Source organism: Micromesistius poutassou, assembly GCF_964030765.1.
Source record: "Micromesistius poutassou genome assembly, chromosome: 13".
Taxonomy (NCBI): Eukaryota; Metazoa; Chordata; class Actinopteri; order Gadiformes; family Gadidae; genus Micromesistius; species Micromesistius poutassou.
The window spans coordinates 10,182,735-10,200,305 of NC_140283.1; the positions used below are offsets into that span (position 1 = coordinate 10,182,735).

Consider the following 17,571-nt stretch of genomic DNA (forward strand, 5'->3'; position numbering starts at 1 on the left):
TCAGTCTGTTATGACATCACAGGTGGGAGTGTCCACCTAGATGTGTGCTGGATAGATCAGTCTACTAGCCTACCCAGTGGACTGTAGCAAACGTTGCTCATCTATCCGTCACACATCTAGGTGGACACGCCCATCTGTGATGTCATAACCGACAGATTTTCAAAACGTCTTGTAACGGCTAATCACACTCACACCTGGTGGCATGTCATGGGACATTTAAGTAATTCCTCTTTAAATCGCCAGACTCTCAATAAAGGTAGCCTACACTGAACCATAAACATATAGCCCGCTTCATTGATCTCAGTTATAGGAAGAACCAGCCTGCCTCACACTGGAGAGCCGGCTTCACTCTCCCCGTCTGTGGGTGTATTTTTTAGGTTTGCACATGTAAGAGCTGTCCTTTACTTGTCATTATTCACACATCCCCATGTTAGTTGAAACTATTGAAGTGTCTATAAGCTCATAGGATAAGGCTGCTCGCTGCTAATTCCTTCTGCTTTATGTGAAACTAACTGGCGACTCTGCTGCTTCAATGGTGAGCAAGATTGATTTCCAAAATGAACTGCTCTCTTTAAACAGCAAAACCAAGGGTGAGGTAGCCAAACAATTGTAACCATAGCACTTAAATGTTAACATAGTTCAATGGGAAGCAAAACAAGGCTTTCTTGAAACCTAGACTCTATAACAGCGCTATATAATATATATATAGGGCTGTGAATCAGTTAATGAATGTCAGTTAAATACATGGTTGTAATAATTCAACCATGTATTTATGCAATATTTCTGTAACATTTACAGAAAAAGCGCCATGGCAGTTGCAAACTGTGAACTTTGCATAAAAATAAAATATTGAAAGCAGGTACAGCACAGGTTTACTAGGATCCAGCAGAAATACAGAAAAACAACCAGGCAGAAACAAAAATAGCTAACAAACAGGGGCAGAAGCTCGGGAACACAGATTAACTCCAAACAGGGGACACACATCTGGCTTTCGAGACAAAAATAAGACAAACGGTTCATGTGTTTCAAGCCGCTCCATTCACCCTGAGGGAGTGGGTGAGTGACACCAATGGCACTTTTCAAAAAGCTATACACGCCCTTTTTAGGGCTTTTCTATATTTTCTCAATGTCGGTTGGCTTTTTTGATGCCTGTTTGCCAAGTTGACAATGCCGTGCATTATTTGCCCGCCCTGCATTGAGAAAAAATATTCAGCCAACCAATGTGAGATTACATCTCTGGCAGGGTTTCTTGAGGGGTCTTTCACTCAAAATGTTTTTCTTTTCTGATATATTTTTTTCTATTTTAAAAATCAATCTATTTATTTTCCCTACAGCTCAAGCTCACCCATTCATTCTGTAACCTTTCTGTTCTTCAAAGCAAAGGCTTAGTCATAATTACAGCCTAGACCGATTCATAATGAAACCTGGCAGCCAAGTGTAACCTAACATCGAAACAACCATCTAACACGGATGAGGTCGGTTTGAATGGAAGTAGGAAAATATAAGGATCCAATACCTATTCAACGACCACCTGTGCCAAGTTCAACAAAAGACAGACATGGAGACAGCATGTTTTCTACTGCCTCAACTTCCCCTCTACCGCTACACAAATTTATTTGTGACTTACTAAAGCCGCCCCCCTTTTGCACGGCACTATGAACGGTACTGCAGCCACCACCACGTCTCCTCCTCCGGACATTTTTTGTTTAGTAGAATTACTGCATTTTATGAATAAACCAATGTCTTCCTCGCACTCCACTCTGGTTTGGTTCTCTTTATGTGGCCGGGGTGTTACGCTGGTTAGTGATTAGAACATGAAAATGGCCTCTTTTCTCACTGATGATATAATCAAACAGATAAATGAAAAACCTCCTGGCTAGTTCAACTGGTAAAGCATGGCATTAACGCTTCCAAGGTTGGGGGTTTAATTCCCGCCCAATTTTTAATTGGGCGCTAACAATGCATGCACTTTCAGAAAAAGTGTCCATTTAACTTGCTGGTGCGCCAACCAAATAGGCAATGGCTTAGTCAACGGTCACGCACATGCTGCACTCTCTCCAGGCTACAATCTCTCTCTTAACACAGTTTCCTGTGTGTCTTCATTGACCTATCACAAGGCACAAAAGGCCCCTAAAAACCTATGAAACCTTCAGAGATATCCTGCCCCCTCACAGTTTGAAACATGTAAACCTGGAGCATGGAGGGTGGGTGAGAGAGGGAGGGATAAGGGGGATCCTCCACAACTCACCGTCCACTGAGGCTCTCTTGGGCAGGATGGTGATGGCCCCCTCAGCCACCTTCTCCTGCCCGACCACCGGTGAGATCTTGGAGCCCCAGCTGTCCGAGCCCACCCACAGGAAGTGGCCGGACTGGTTGTTCCTTTTGGCCGCATCCAGGATGCGTCTGCCAGACAGAGAGAAGGAGAGAGAATCAACCATAGGGAGTGATAGAGATGAAGCCCAGAGAGAATCAAACATAGGGAGTGATAGAGAGGAAGCCCAGAGAGAATCAACCATAGGGAGTGATAGAGAGGAAGCCCAGAGAGAATCAACCATAGGGAGTGATAGAGAGGAAGCCCAGAGAGAATCAACCATAGGGAGTGATAGAGAGAATCAACCAAACCAAGACGCTAAGGCCTATTTTTGTGTAGACCTGGAGATTGCTTTTTATATGTACACCGATGTTTTAGGGGAAAACACATAATTAGAATTAATAGAATGAATCCCAAGAATGGATTCTTGCTGATCAAAACATGAGCAACATTTACGTGTGTGTGTGTGTGTGTGTGTGTGTGTTGTCTACCGGATGTCGTCCTCATTGGCGAACATAATGACAGCACGGGCGTTGGGGGTCTCCATCAGCCGCTGGATGGTCTTATCAAACTCTCCTGGTCGTGGCTCCCTGGGGACCTTCACAGATTGAGCTATACACACCCCACCTGGGGAGAGAGACATAGACACACAGAGGGAGATAGAGAGAGAGAGAGACTTGATTACATTCACTGTTTAGTGTGATGTACTGGCCCTAGTCTTTTGCTGGCTGCCACACACACACACACACACACACACACACACACACACACACACACACACACACACACACACACACACACACACACACACACACACACACACACACACACACACACACACACACACACACACACACACACACACACACCCCGTCACAGGGTTTGCTGGCTGGCATTCCAAAAAGCCAGATGTCCTCCATCCATCACGGCGATTGTAAACAAACAGCTGTGAAAACAACAACAACGGACTCAGGAACCACCAGACACCCTCCGGACCCCTCCATCATGCCAACTGGTCTCCCAGAGCCCTCATCCTTCCCTCCACTACCCTCCATTTAACTCTCGCTCACAGACCCGTCGGACCCCCTCACAGACCAAGCAGACCCCTCAGAGGAGGGCTCCACGACCGATTGCCTTTTCATACCAGAAGTAGCAGACAAATGTATCCAAAGTGACACAGAGATTGAACTTTAAGCTGGTCCCGCTTCTGCAAAGAAGTTGAGATTCGGTATATAGGTTGGGACAACTTTTCGTTTCTCTGATGATTACTGCGATGTCATCAGCATATGCTGTCAGGCTAGCAGAAACCTGCCTCAGAGATAGTCCTGGCAGACCCTGTGTGAGTTTGATTAGCAGCGGCTCGAATGCTAGGGTGTAGAGCTGTGCAGACGATGGGAATCCCTGACGGATCTCCCTCCGGGCCGTAAAACGGATGGCCAAGTCCACTCCCCTCTTAAACATGACAGGCTCCCTCTGTCATGTCAGGATGACAGAGGAGGAGGATGACTAAGTCTGTCACTGAGTCCATGGAATTAATTCAAAGTCAAAAGTGTTTTCGACAGAAATTGATGATCAACTGTATCTAAAAGCTTTTATCTTCTTTTTTTCAAGTCCTATATTAAGCCCTTGAAATGTTAATAAGTCGTTAACACACAGAGTAAAAACTGGTTGTCTATTATAGTGCATTAAGAAATAATAACTTTGACTGCGCAATATATATAAGTGTCCATACACTTGTGTGGACACAAGTGTATTTCAAACTCTGCTCACTGTTTGAAATACATTTGGATAAGATGATAACGTAATAAAATACAGTTTTTTTAATAGGTCTTCTGTTGATTGGTAGAAGTGCATAAAGCTCAAAGATGTTCCAGGTACATTTAAAATGTCAATAACAAACTGTGTTAACATAATTTCCAAGCAGTTCCCAGAAAGTCCCCAGGGTTTTGAGGGGACTCCATCTAGTCCAGGAGAGGACAGCGGCCCGACAGCAGTAGTCCACTTCATTACAATAATTGACCAACAGACCAAATCCACTGAGTCAATTCTTGCTGAAAATGAGCTAAGAAAATACTGTGAGTGTATCTGTAATAAATTCACACAGCCGCGTTGAACCACTATCAACAGAAGAGGCAATGATATCATTCATCCTCAACACACGCCTGACAACGCACACCTGACAACACAAGCTCTGCTCACATGCTCACACACAACACTCAACATTCCCTGACAGAGAGAGAGACACACACACACACACTGAGACAGACAGTGAGAGAGGTATCAAGAGACAGATATGGAGCGAGACATGGACCCATGGACAGAGAGACTGAAAGACTGACAGCGAGAGAGACAGATAGAGAAGAAACAGAGAGAGAAAACAGAGTCCAAGAGAGAGAGAGAAATCCATAATTGACAATTATACAGAAGAGAGGTGCAGAGAGCGAGGGAGGAGAGAGAAACAAGTGTGTTATCGGGATCTAGAAAGTCTCCCATTAATTATTAATCCAGAGCCTGGTAATTGTGTGTCAAAGAGAGCCAGGACGGCGTTCATGTTCTTCTAAATGGACCACCTTTCTGCAGCCTCTGTGGATTGCCTCAAATACACTTGTCTTACATCCACTCAGAACACACATCAACAGTGGTATCCCCTCCCAAAAACAACCTACTCAAGTAGACACTTTTCACTAGGGGAGAGCCCAAGGATTGTGCCAGGGATTTCCCTATTCCTGCTTTGCGATCAGTAGCCATGATTACAGCAAAAGGACATTCAGCTTTGAATTATAATCATCTTTATTAAACCACATCTTGACTGTCAATATCTGGAAGTTTAAGTGGCGTACCGAAGCTAAACGAGGACTTTTAAAACCTTACAACATTAAAGTGATGGTTCGGTGTAAAATTCAACCTAGGGTCATTTCCACCATGACATCCAGCCAAATACCCCCTCAGAAGCATTTTTAGCGATGTTCGAACATTAGTCAAGATAGGGTTATCAGCTGAATGGCTTAGTACTGGCACTTATGGAACGGTGCATACATCTCGTAAATTACCCCACTAATAATGCCTGGAATGTTACCACACTTCTGCAGTAGTACACATAGGGTCTGTACTCACAAAACGAGGCATTGGAAAGTTTGTAAGTACACCAGGATTTTATTAAAAATAACACTCGCCTGATAGCTTCTACTCTCTGCTGCTAACGCTACCGCTACGTCGAACCATCACTTTAATTAAAAACAGCAAAAAACGAAAGAAATTAGCTGTTGGTTTATAATACCGGATTTAACAAGATCATATCGATAATTATGTCTTGATTCTCGTGTTTTTTTCACCATATGGTTGGATAATATAAGGGCTGAACAAGGGTTCTCTTGTACACTCTGCCAACCAAACACTTACCTTTCTCCCTGAAAACACTCATAATCGCGTCATGGGGACTCATGGCTGCAGTGTTGTCTTCTAGAGGAAAACCTGAGAGTGCTGTTGTTGTGCTGGAGGGATTCTCCCGGGAGGCGCCTACCGAAGCCTTAAAGTAGTTTTAAAGTGCTAGCAGTCAAATCGAAACCGCACAATGGCTTTTTCCTCTTTAATTGCTTGCGGTTTGGTAGCTGTGTCTGCCCATAGGCCCGAGTCAGGCGAGAAGCAGAGTGCCAGTGGAGAGAGCTAGGGTTGGTTTACTTGTCTGGAGTGCTCAGCCAATTAGCGAATGTAGTGTCCGCTCGCGCAGGCAGAGCTGGAAGAATGGACTGATTGGTATGTTATTGCATAATCAATGAAAAGTTGTTGAATATTTAGTGTGAGGAGAAACAGCAAGGGGGAGGGAGGGAAAGGCAGAAAACTAGCACTGTCAGCGGCTTTCTTTGCGAAACTGAGGTTGATCACAGAGTCTGATCTATCCAGGCTTTGATTAGGGCTGAATCATGAGATTAAAGCAGTGGAGGGTTACTAGGCCATTTACGGGCCATCTCTGTTGGGATGGAGCCCCTGTCGCTATTCTCCGATTTGCTTTCTATTTCTCAACTTTGTTTTGTTTTCTTTTACTGTTAACCGGCTACTGGCTGGGACAATTTGTTCTACGCTATGGTGTTTTCTTTTGTTTTGATATTTTGCGCACAGAGCGAAAACAAATTAGCATCTGTGCTTATGAGATTCAACAAAATGCAAGGACTGTTGCAGACAATTCTCTGCACTCAAAACAAAATGATTTGATATGGGGCAGGATTGGGAACTTCCTTTTAGGCTTCCAGTGTTTTCCACAAGAGAGCTATCACTGAACAACTCTGTTACCCCTGGGATAACCTTGGTTCAAAGCCTCAAGCTAAAGTTTACACCCACAAAGCAACACAAGGGACCAGGTTTGCTCCTTCAACCTCAACTCTGGACACCCGGAACAGCATCAGGTCTGATTATAAAAAAACACAGAGCACAACCCACCGACTCGACACCTGAAGAACAGGTGTAAACCGCTTTCACATCTATAGCGCGAATTGGAACTATCGTAGGCATTGTATGGGCTTTATAACCACACCATTATAAAATCGCCCTACTATTCTGTTAAGAACATAGCAAGAATGGGAGAATTGATGGGAGGACCAGCCTGCTTACTGTTCCCAGGGTTTAAACCAAGCATAGGGGAGCAGCATTACGTTCTACTGCCACCTTTTCGAACAAACTTCCAGAACATCTGCAGTCTGCCTCTACACTTCACACTCTTTTGATCTATAATTTGCTCTCTTCCTACCTTAGATATAATTTTACATTTATCTTTGAAACAATTGTCTTTTAATGATTTTGCTTTAAATATTTGAAAGCGTGATTCCTCTATGTCAAGCCTGTTGTGTAATGGCCTTGTGCTTGAGGGGGTACTATATCAACTAAACTACATTGCCTGACCCAGCCAGTGTCACAACACTGTGTTAGGTTCCATAGAGTCAGCCTGCAGTCTGCAGCTCTGGTTACCCGGAGACAGTCGACACATCCAGCACTGGAGTCTGTTTGGGTGTTTAGAGTTCCGAGGCTTAGTCAGCATTCTTATTGTATCACAGTATTGTCACAGTATTGTGTTGTGTGCGAGAGCAAGGCCAGGGCTCTCAACAACCTCTTCAACCAAAGATCGGACCCCGGACACAACAGCTCTCCTGCTGCTTCCACCTACTGCTACCCACCATTCAGGCCCTGCCTGAACACAATGTTGACGCCACTTTGCACAAAACAACATTTTAATTCATCCAACGTATGTCTCTGTGAAATGGCAGGTTTACACCTTCAAGTTGTATAATACATGGTACATCGGAAATGGCAGTAAAAATAATGAGATGATGCCCCTGTGAATAGGGTCTTTGGGATTGTCATCATGTCACAGTTGACATAATGACAGAAATTATTTTGGGGGGAAAACACTGCTTGACACAACAAAGAAACAAAGCTTCTGCCGGGCTCCAAACCCAGACACTTGACAAGCACCCTTCTCCGATGAACACAGTCATGTTGCGTAGGAGCTTTCTCCTTTGGGTTTGCTGTTTAATATTGCAAAATGGCAGCAAATGGGCGACACAAAAGTGTTTGATTGTTAAAACTGCTGGCATTGGCCCTTATTTACAGGGCATTAGAGTAAGCAAGACAGTGAATAATTATGTGAGTGCCACAATCTTCTTTAATGTTCCCTAGAGGTGCATGACATCGTCAAATTGTTCATGGGAAATACTCCTTTTGAAACATGCCGGTCTCCAGATAACATGGCAGCGCTTACTATCTCGTACCCACGGTCGCATTATCCTCCATCTGCATGCAGATGAGGGGGCCTTGGCCGTCCCTACACCCTGATAGATGCCGGGCACACGGGGGAACGGGCCTCTCTAATAGCTCGTTCCCTGGCACTTATCTGGCACTCTTTGGAGTGTGCAAACCATTCACTTCCATGTATAAGGAGAGAGCTGGAAATGTCACACAGGCACTCAGATAGCATGACGTGCGGAGGAGGGGGAGGAAGCCATCGAGGTTTGGCTGCTGATGAGTCCTGAGTGACCGCATCACAGATTGACAATTTCCTGCATTTATTCATTGGTTTTGATTGGAGGCAAAGTAATGGAAGCGGTTTGGAGTTGTCTTGTCAGCAATGCTCTGCATGCGACGTACCCTTGTATGGATGTATTTTAGAGGTGCTCTGTACCCTAGTCTGTGTATGTCCATATGTAACCTTTGGTATTCGTCAGTGCTGAAGAATGAGCTGCCGAAATATCAGATTCAAACTATTACAAATATTTCATTGCAAATTATTTGATCAGCCCGAGTCGTGGGAGAAAACAAGGTGCCTTGCAAGAATGTGAAGTCCTCAGGTAAACAGCCATCTGATCCTCAGCGTAACCAACACATCTTTCATCTAAAGGGCAGCCCGGTGAAACCCTTTCAGGTGCTCTAGACACGCACCGTCCATATGTCCAATCTGATAGTGCTGATGGAACCGTGAGATTCAGACGACAGCTAGTCATAGTTCAAAGTGAAATCAATTTCACTCTCCAAGCGTCTGAAACAAGTTGCACCCCTGGGGAGCAGCCAGCGATAGCCTAATTCCAGAACTCTGACGTTAGATTATGTGTTATTACGGGATGTTTGACCCAGGGAGCCAACAGTAGTAATAGCCCTAGAGCTACACTATACTTCATCTCTGCCTTATCTCTGTGAGATTGAACAAGACTGAACCGGCTGCAGTCAACATAGCTTTATGTTTGGTTTACATTACTTCTGAGGTTCCCCACTATATTTATTTAGTTAGATTTATACCCTGCTTGGAATAGAATAAAAACAAATAATGATTGATATGAATAAAATGTATAATAAAGGAAGACTGAGGGCATTGGGGGTTGAACACCCTAACCACACGACTATCAAGAAGACTTTCTACAAACATGACCTGGGTGTGCTTCTTAATTTACATATATTTATATCAATGTCAATGGTGCTAATCCAGACCCTGACTTTGGATTTAAAATGTTAGATTAGTTAAAAAGGGAAGGAATCCAACCTTAACAGTTTGAACATCTTGTGTGGAAAAACCCCGTATTGAATCTAAATGGCAGTTTCTCTCTGTGGTTCAGTGAAGCCTGCTATTTGGATTTTAATGAATCTGAAGGTCAGCTCTGGTAATCCATATTTTGGTCAGTAGAATTATTAAACAGAAATATAACCCAATTTGGTCTTTGTGAAGACTCACTGCCACCTAAGCTTTGGTCTTTCCTGGTCCTTGGTCCACTGCACTTTGCAATCTACAAGCTTCCTCTTGGCAATATTATTCACTATTCCTATTGGATCAAACAACTCCTCCCAGATCCAGAAGGGTGAATCTTGCTTGACTGCAATTATAAGATGGATGACCCAAAACGATGAGGGGAAGCGGAGCTCACAACCATTGGCCATAGCAACAATCCCAATTTGAAGATTTCACACATTAGAGGTTTTTTATGTATCCAAAAGTTCTTGTGTCAAACATCTTGGTGTGCTGTTGAATCCTATGCTTTCTTTTGATCAACATCTACAAATAATTACCATAAATTAATTATTTCAGCTTATAAACATTGCTTAATCAGACCATGGTTATCCGCAGCAGATGCAAAGATGCTCATCCAAGCATTTATATAGTCTAGACTAGATTGCTGTAAACACTGTTCATTGTTTACTGAACTGTGCTACGACAAAGGCTCCAGCTTGTGTGGAATGGTTCTACTAGACTCCTTACCAGAAAGACCCAATTTGAGCACATTACTCCTATTCTCTCCTCCCTCCACTGGCTCCCAATAACTTTTTTCTGCCCTTTGGAGGGGTCCTAGGTTAGAGGGTGTCATAAATATATTGCCTGTAAAGCCCTTTGTACTATATTCCTGGGTACACATATTAATAATTTAGAAAACATGAGAGACCACACAACTTATGATAGATGAAGCTACATTCAACTCTTGGTTGTTTATTGTGTGGAAAGAAATAATTATTTCAACACAGCACACATTTCAGAACAACCAACTCACGCTTCTCAAAACTTCAGAACTCGCCTATTTCGCCCAGTGGCGTAGCGAGAAATGTTCAAATGGGTGGGCACAGCCAATTAGATTGAACATAAGATAGGTCTAGATTAGATGCATCATACAAACATTAATCAAAGGCATGTTATATTTATGACGTAAAAGTGATATTTATTAAAGGCATTTCATCACAGCTGACAAATTAAGCAGAAACATTTTAAACTTCTGACAAAACATTTTAAAAACTGCATGAACCCATGCATCGGCGCGTCACATTTATTGAACGCTTTCGGTCACAGCTGACAATACGCCGTTAGGCTAAACATTTTAAACATGTGCAAAACTGCGTGAACGTAGCTTCGGTGTGTCATCACATCAAATTTAAAACAGATTGGCCATATAAGACAAGCCTACTGCAAAGATGAAAACTTATCACACACACACACAGAGAGTGAGCTAGCCAGGGAGTGTGAGAGAGAGAGAGAGAGAGAGAGAGAGAGACAGACAGGCCTAATGTCTAATGGCGTCGCTCCATTGTATAGTGAGAGGGCTCTCACAGCAACGCTCAGGAGGGGAGGGGGGAGGAGCTGCCTGATAGTTTTGAGCTCTCACCTGAGTGCTGACTTGCGTGTCTTTTTTTAGATGGTGAACGCCATCAGAATAGTGACTCTAGTGTAAACAAACATGGTGGACGACGGTCCGCCATGTTGGTCTGCCAAACATGGCGGACGGCGGTCTACAAACTGTTCCCCCATTTCGGAAGACCACTATGCTGCCATGGCTTCGGTTATGATGATTTGATGAATTGTTGGTATGACGTTAAGTAAGCGTGGCTCCCAATTGGCTATCGTCTGTCGGCTATCTTCGTCCGAATCAATTGCCTGCGTCCACGGCTTTCATCGGGGTTCCCCCCCACTACAGGACATCGGCTCGTAAATATTAAACATGTTCAATATTTGCGAATTCGAAACGGTGAGGCCCTGATCGTCAAAACACTCCTACTATGCACCACAGGATAATCCGGCAAAACATTGTGTTGAACCATACAAAAATCGGGGCTCTCAGAGTCGGAAAGAGGAAACCGAGCACAAAATCAGGCTAATTATCCTGTAGTGTGTACCCATCATAACTGTGATTAAGGGTTAATCAAATACAAGTGACATGACTTGAAAACCATTGCAGAAGCAATGATTTTTCAAGGTTCAACGTCAATGTTGACACAGTACTGACAGACAGACAGACGGATGGAGGGGCACTGTTAACATTCCACAAATGAAACAGTAGAGACTGAAATATAGATGGATGGAGTGGGTGGATAGACAGAGAGAAAGACACATGCTATAAACTGTGAGTACCCCACACATTAAGCTGCTAATGTGGTGCAGGTGAATGCATGGACGAGCTCTGGCAGATGTTCAGCTGGGAGCGTGACCAAACTCTCTCTGATAAACACATTTCTGCAGGGGTTTTAGGTGTACATAAACACACACACACACACACACACATAGTACAGCATAGTATGAGGACTAACACACCAAGCATAAAACATGCATGTTCTGGTATTGAGATGCAAACATGTATGTTCCTCCTTGTTCCATGCAACTCGCTTCCTCCATCACCTTCAGCTGCACACCAAGGCTCAGCATGGAGACAGGGCTTATAGGATATATATACAAATACAAAACACCACATCATCTCCTCTCTCTCTCTCTCTCTCTCTCTCTGTGTCTCCCTGTGTCCCTCTCTCTCTTGGAGAAACTTCCCTTCCACCGTGTTCTATACCACCACCCACCCAGCCGGCTGTTTCCACAACTGTTATCACAGGACCCCTGATGACTCATCATATCCACACAGACGCACGGTCCAAACGTACAGACATACCTTCTCTGGGATGAGTCACACCAGCGGCACCCGTATCCTTACTTTGTTTTCTCTGGTGATTTCAGGCTGGGAGACAAATGTACACGCACACATGAACGCACACACACACACACACACACGCACACACACACACACACCCACACACAAACACAAACACATGCATAGACACACAAATACACGCACGGACACACATACACACAGACACATAAACACACAAATGAAGACCTGTAGCTGGCACTTATAGCTGTGTTTCGGCTTGGATTAAGTAAGTTAAGTTAATATTTCACAGGTTTCGCAAGTAAGTCTTCCTCTAGGCTATAATCAAAGGTTATACCTTTATAATAAGACTTATATAAGGCCTACCTAAAACTGACCCCTCTTAGCTCCTCATCAACAACAATAACATTTGGTGGCAATGTGGAAAATACATCATTTTCATTATAACAGAAGCTGAACGTGGATGGTTCGGCACGCCGTCCATGTTATTATTCTGCTACACCGGACGATGTAGAGGCCTTTGAAAATGTAGCAGCCTTTCAAAATGTGTCACATGGATTCAGTTAACTGTTCGCGTTCCTGATGAATACAGTGAGAGGTATGATTGCCAGGAAACGAGAAACCAGAAACCAGGAAAGGGTTTGTGGAAGGAACTGTAATCTCACTTTTATGGTGAAAGTTACCACAGCCTTGTCCACACTGTGTTTCTTAGAATTGACTTGGACACATTGTGATTAGCAGAGCGGTTTCCCCTGTAGGCTAAGTTCAATGCAATTGATGCTGCTGTTGTTTCTACAACTGTTGCTTTCACACAAACACAGGGATCTGTTATTAAGTCCTCTGAGAGGGTTCACTGTCCCAAAGTCTGCCCCTGTCCATTCAAGCTACACCCCTGCCCCACCGCATGAGGTGATCAGGTCAGGCCCGTCTGATCACACTCTGGCCAGTCCTTATGTCTCCTCAAATCGAGAAAAAGAGAGGCCCTTGCAAGCTCTTGGATTGTCAGGTCGCTGTTGTTGTAGCACACACACGCACGCACACACACACACACACACACACCATCAGCCACACAACATTACCAGGCTCATTATGAGAACACAGTTGTGTGTGTGTGTGTGTGTGTGTGTGTGTGTGTGTGTGTGTGTGTGTGTGTGTGTCTTTGTCTGCAAATGTGCGATCATCTGACTCTCTGTTTAGTTTCCATTCTTAACCTGTCCACCACATATCCTTAGACTTTCCCCCTCACTTCACAGACCCTGCCACTCTCATCTGAAATTACTTTTCCCCTCACCTGAGCTTTTTCGAAATCTTCAACCTCATTAGTCTCCCCATATTTACCCCACTTCCTTTGTTCCCTTGTCGGATCGTTATTGTTGTCAGAAACTTTGCCTGCCTAGTTTCTGGTTGTTAGTCATTTCTATGCTGGTTCGAAGAACTGAGATTTTGATTTTCTTTATTGAAGCCTTTTTGTTTAATTTGTGAGTTGTTGTTCTGCATTTGGCTCACTTTTGTTTCCGCTGCCCTGCCAGCACCGGTCGTGATGTAATTAGTATTTTATGGTCAGATATTCAGACACAAGGGGATACTAAGAGCCTGGCATTCAAAGGCATGCACTGAAAATGAAATATGGGTAATAATGGTTATCCTTAATACCTTCCTCTGGAAGAGTGTGTTTTTTAGCATTTATTTCTCACCAGTTTAAGGGCAATTAAAAGGCTAACGAGGGCAGAGCTACAGGGATGAGGTTAGATGAGGGTGTGGCCTCTTACCAAGGCACACTTTTACACCCAGAAGGAAAACGGGTATAAAAGCACACAGTGCACATCCCGAGATCATCACACTCAGGGTTTGGATTCATCGGTCAATATCATGGCAGAAATATTTGGCATGAAACTTAGTAGCGCCAGCACGTTCATGATGGTGATTCCATAGCCTATTCCATAACCTCATCTAATTTTTTGGCCTCCCCCCTGAATTTACCGGGACAAGTAGACTCTCTTGAGTAATGAGCTGTCAGCCCATTCTCTTACAGAAGGCCAGCAGCCACTTGTATTTAATTACAACACGATGAGTTGAGTAGTGGTTTCCCTTCCTCCCACATTGTCTCTAATATTAGCCTCTTTTGTTATCCCTCCTGAGAGATCCTTTGACTGCAGCTAGACGACGCTAACGAAGGTGAGCTATCTCTTTTAGGGCAAACGCAGCTCAAGTCGGGGTCGACGGGAGCACGGCTCGTCGTTGGATCTGCGCACACCAGCTGACAGCTGACCCGCATTTCCCTTTCAATGAGCCGTGGACGACGGCGGTGACTGTTGAGCTTACGGTAACATCCATCCTCATCAAACCCCCAGGGTCAAATGGTTGTCAATGGCAGTCGGTCCTGAAAATCTATCCCCTGGTATCATTGTGCACAAAACCCTGGACCATTGCCGAGATGTTATCGGTGATCAGATGTATCTTTTGGCAGTCGAGCCCAGTCCCGAAACTCGCTCGCAGGCCGCTCTCATGCGCACCACGAATGGCCCGCACAGAGAGAGGGCCGGTCGAGAGACAGACCGGTAAAAACATTAGGGATCTTTTGAGGGTCCGCCAGCCCACCGATGCGGCGGCCCACTGGGATTGGTCCTGGTTTGCCTGATGGCCGGTACACCCCTGCCCACCACCATAAAGCTTTATTGCCACTCACATTTGTCTCAAAGTCTTTCTTTTCAGTGATTCAATATTCTATTATGCACACTCAAACTGCAACATCTTGAGCACATTAAAGTGACAAATCAGTTGTCACGTGTCACAGTCTTTTAAGTCTGCCTGAGATGGAAGCTAAATGTGGAGACCCTTGGCATAGTTCTGTCTATGAAAAGAGGAGTGTGTGTGTCAGTGTCTATACTGCTTCCCTGCAGCAGCAGCAGGTAGAACCCATGTCAAACCCAGGTACAACCCATGTCAAACCCATGTCAATCCCCAGGTCAAACGCAGGTCAAACGCAGGTTGTTGCCTCTGCATGAAAGTGTCTCCTTCTGTCTCATGACAAAATGATATGCTAATGAAAGAAGAAGAGGAGAGGGAGAGGGAACTCAGGCTCTATGAATACATTATCTGGGAACACTGGGCGCTCTAATTACCCTGAACTCCTTGACAAAGCATCTGCAGTAAAACGACTAAGTGAAACAAAGGTTACATCCTCGTCCTTTGCCTGACGAATGTACTGGAAATTATTCTGTGTGTCTTTCTATCCATACGTCTGCCATATTATCTCTGTTTATCTATCCATCTACTGGAATGAATATATAGCTGTCTGTCTGCGGTGAAGAAAAATGCTGTGGCCTCATAACATACAACAACGGAAATACTATGTTTCTCCTAAAACATTAAATTGGACCAAAAGGTAACCTTAAAACCTTATGGTGATGTTTCCTCCGGTTGTAATGTTTGTGTATTACGGAGCGATCCTAACAGATGACCCGATATGGCTGGTCACGCTGTCGGGAGCAAGCGGTCTGCAAACGCTCACACATAGATGGTTATCCGGCGCTACAAAGCGCTCCTTCTGTTCGGCAAACTCCACACTAGGGCAGTGGTGTATCTGCTGAGGAGTGCGAGGGAGCCTGGGAGTCATCCCGCGTGATGAAATATTCATTTTCCCTCTGCACACCAGCACACAGACGGCTTGCGGAGGAAGGACAGGAAGCGTGTACGGAATGATGGACGGACAGACTGGTAGTAGTGCTGACAGATTGACAGGCCGAATGACAAGCAGGTTCAGACTTAAGCATAAGCATATGCATACACACACACACACACACACACATAGATAAATGAAATACTACTACTGCAAACAGGCAGGCACACTTCAGTGTGCATGTGAACATCAAATGAGTAAGAGAGGTTAAATGAATGTCACACCACATTGGATTAAAAACATAAATCAAATATAAAATATAAAGCATATAAACATACAAATCAGTCAGTCTTTCCTGACAATCTATGTGAGAATAAAGCTTTCCTTCTATTCAAAAGCAAAAAGAAACTGTGAAAAACAAAAGCAAAGAGGCAACCATCACTAGTTATCCATGCAGGTGTGTGATAATGTGTATTGACTTGTGATAATCTGAGGCAGTTGGGTCTTGACGAAGATTACTGGCTTTTTAGCCAATGGAGGACAAAGCATTGACCACTGTGAAAACACTAACATGTGTCTTTGTCACCCCAGATTTGTGATGAAACTTCACTTTACTCGGTTAAACAGCTACAAACGTTTTAAAGAACGGCAACAGCAGCAACCAATTGTGTATGTTCTTTTCATATTTGGTGATGTTGGTCTTTTGTTTTGGTTATGAAAGAAAGATGGTATACGGAAAGGGTATACGACAATTCACCAGACAGCTCAACAATAATATACGTTCCGGTTGACAAAAGCCAAGCCGTTATCTGATGGCACCACTAGTAAACAAACCCTTCCATGTCATTTGACCAGGGCAGAGCGATCGAGTAAATGGCTTGAATGAATGATTTTCTTCTTGTGAGGTGGTACGGGATGTCTCATTAATATATATATATATTAGGGATGCACCGAAATGAAAATTCTTGGCCGAAACCGAAAACCGAAAATGAGGAAACCAAGGCCGAAAACCGAAACACCGAAATAAATTATTATGCCAATTATTAGTAGGCCTACCATTGCATTTATAGCTATGACTGTGTACTAACCTCACTAAAATCAAGGCATTGCAATTCAAAGAATAAATCAATTACAATTATAGTATAAAAATATTTAATTAGCACTGAAAAAACAACAACACCGTTTTCCGTTTTGCACTTTGCAGACGGTCCCTAAGCTTGCGGATGATAGCCGACAGCTCATAGAAGCTGTCGGCACTTTGCGGACGGTCCCTAAATTCGCGGCTGATAGCCGACAGCTCATAGAAGCTGTCTCATAGCGAGCCGTCGCTAAAGACGGCTCGTTTGGATGAAAACAAGGTTGTAGCTGGATGTTGGCGCAGAGGCGCTTATCCAGACAAGCTTGTGCTGGCCACGGTTTTTGTTTGTGTCATCACAATTTCCTGTTTCGGCCGTGTTGTTTCGGTGATAAAAGGCTGTTTCTGAAATGCTATACTACATACTACATACTGCATACTGACACAGTATATACTGTGCACTACATACTACTCCCCGCCCTAGTATGCAGTATAGTATGCAAGTTATAAATATAAACGGTTGAGCCATTTGTTCTGTTAACAATGAAAAACACACGATTACAAAAACATACTAATTATACATTTATGTATTTGTATTTGTATTCGCCGCTCGCATTGTCCGCCATTATTTTAAATGTTCAGCGGTGCCGCGTTGCATTCTGGGATACAGTATCCG

At 43.9% G+C, this 17,571-nt stretch overlaps 1 protein-coding gene across 1 annotated transcript in view; it reads right to left on the minus strand.

Annotated features, from left to right (window-relative positions):
• grm8b (glutamate receptor, metabotropic 8b) overlaps positions 1 to 17,571 on the minus strand; it is a gene marked incomplete at its 3' end in the record, with an annotated part of 96,755 nt that overhangs the window by 32,299 nt on the left and 46,885 nt on the right. The window contains exons 3-4 of the mRNA XM_084476711.1: positions 2,803 to 2,938; positions 2,249 to 2,403 (exon numbers count right to left, since the gene is read on the minus strand). Coding sequence (XP_084332837.1) covers positions 2,249 to 2,403; positions 2,803 to 2,938 — 291 coding nt within the window. The remainder of the gene's footprint in view (positions 1 to 2,248; positions 2,404 to 2,802; positions 2,939 to 17,571) is intronic.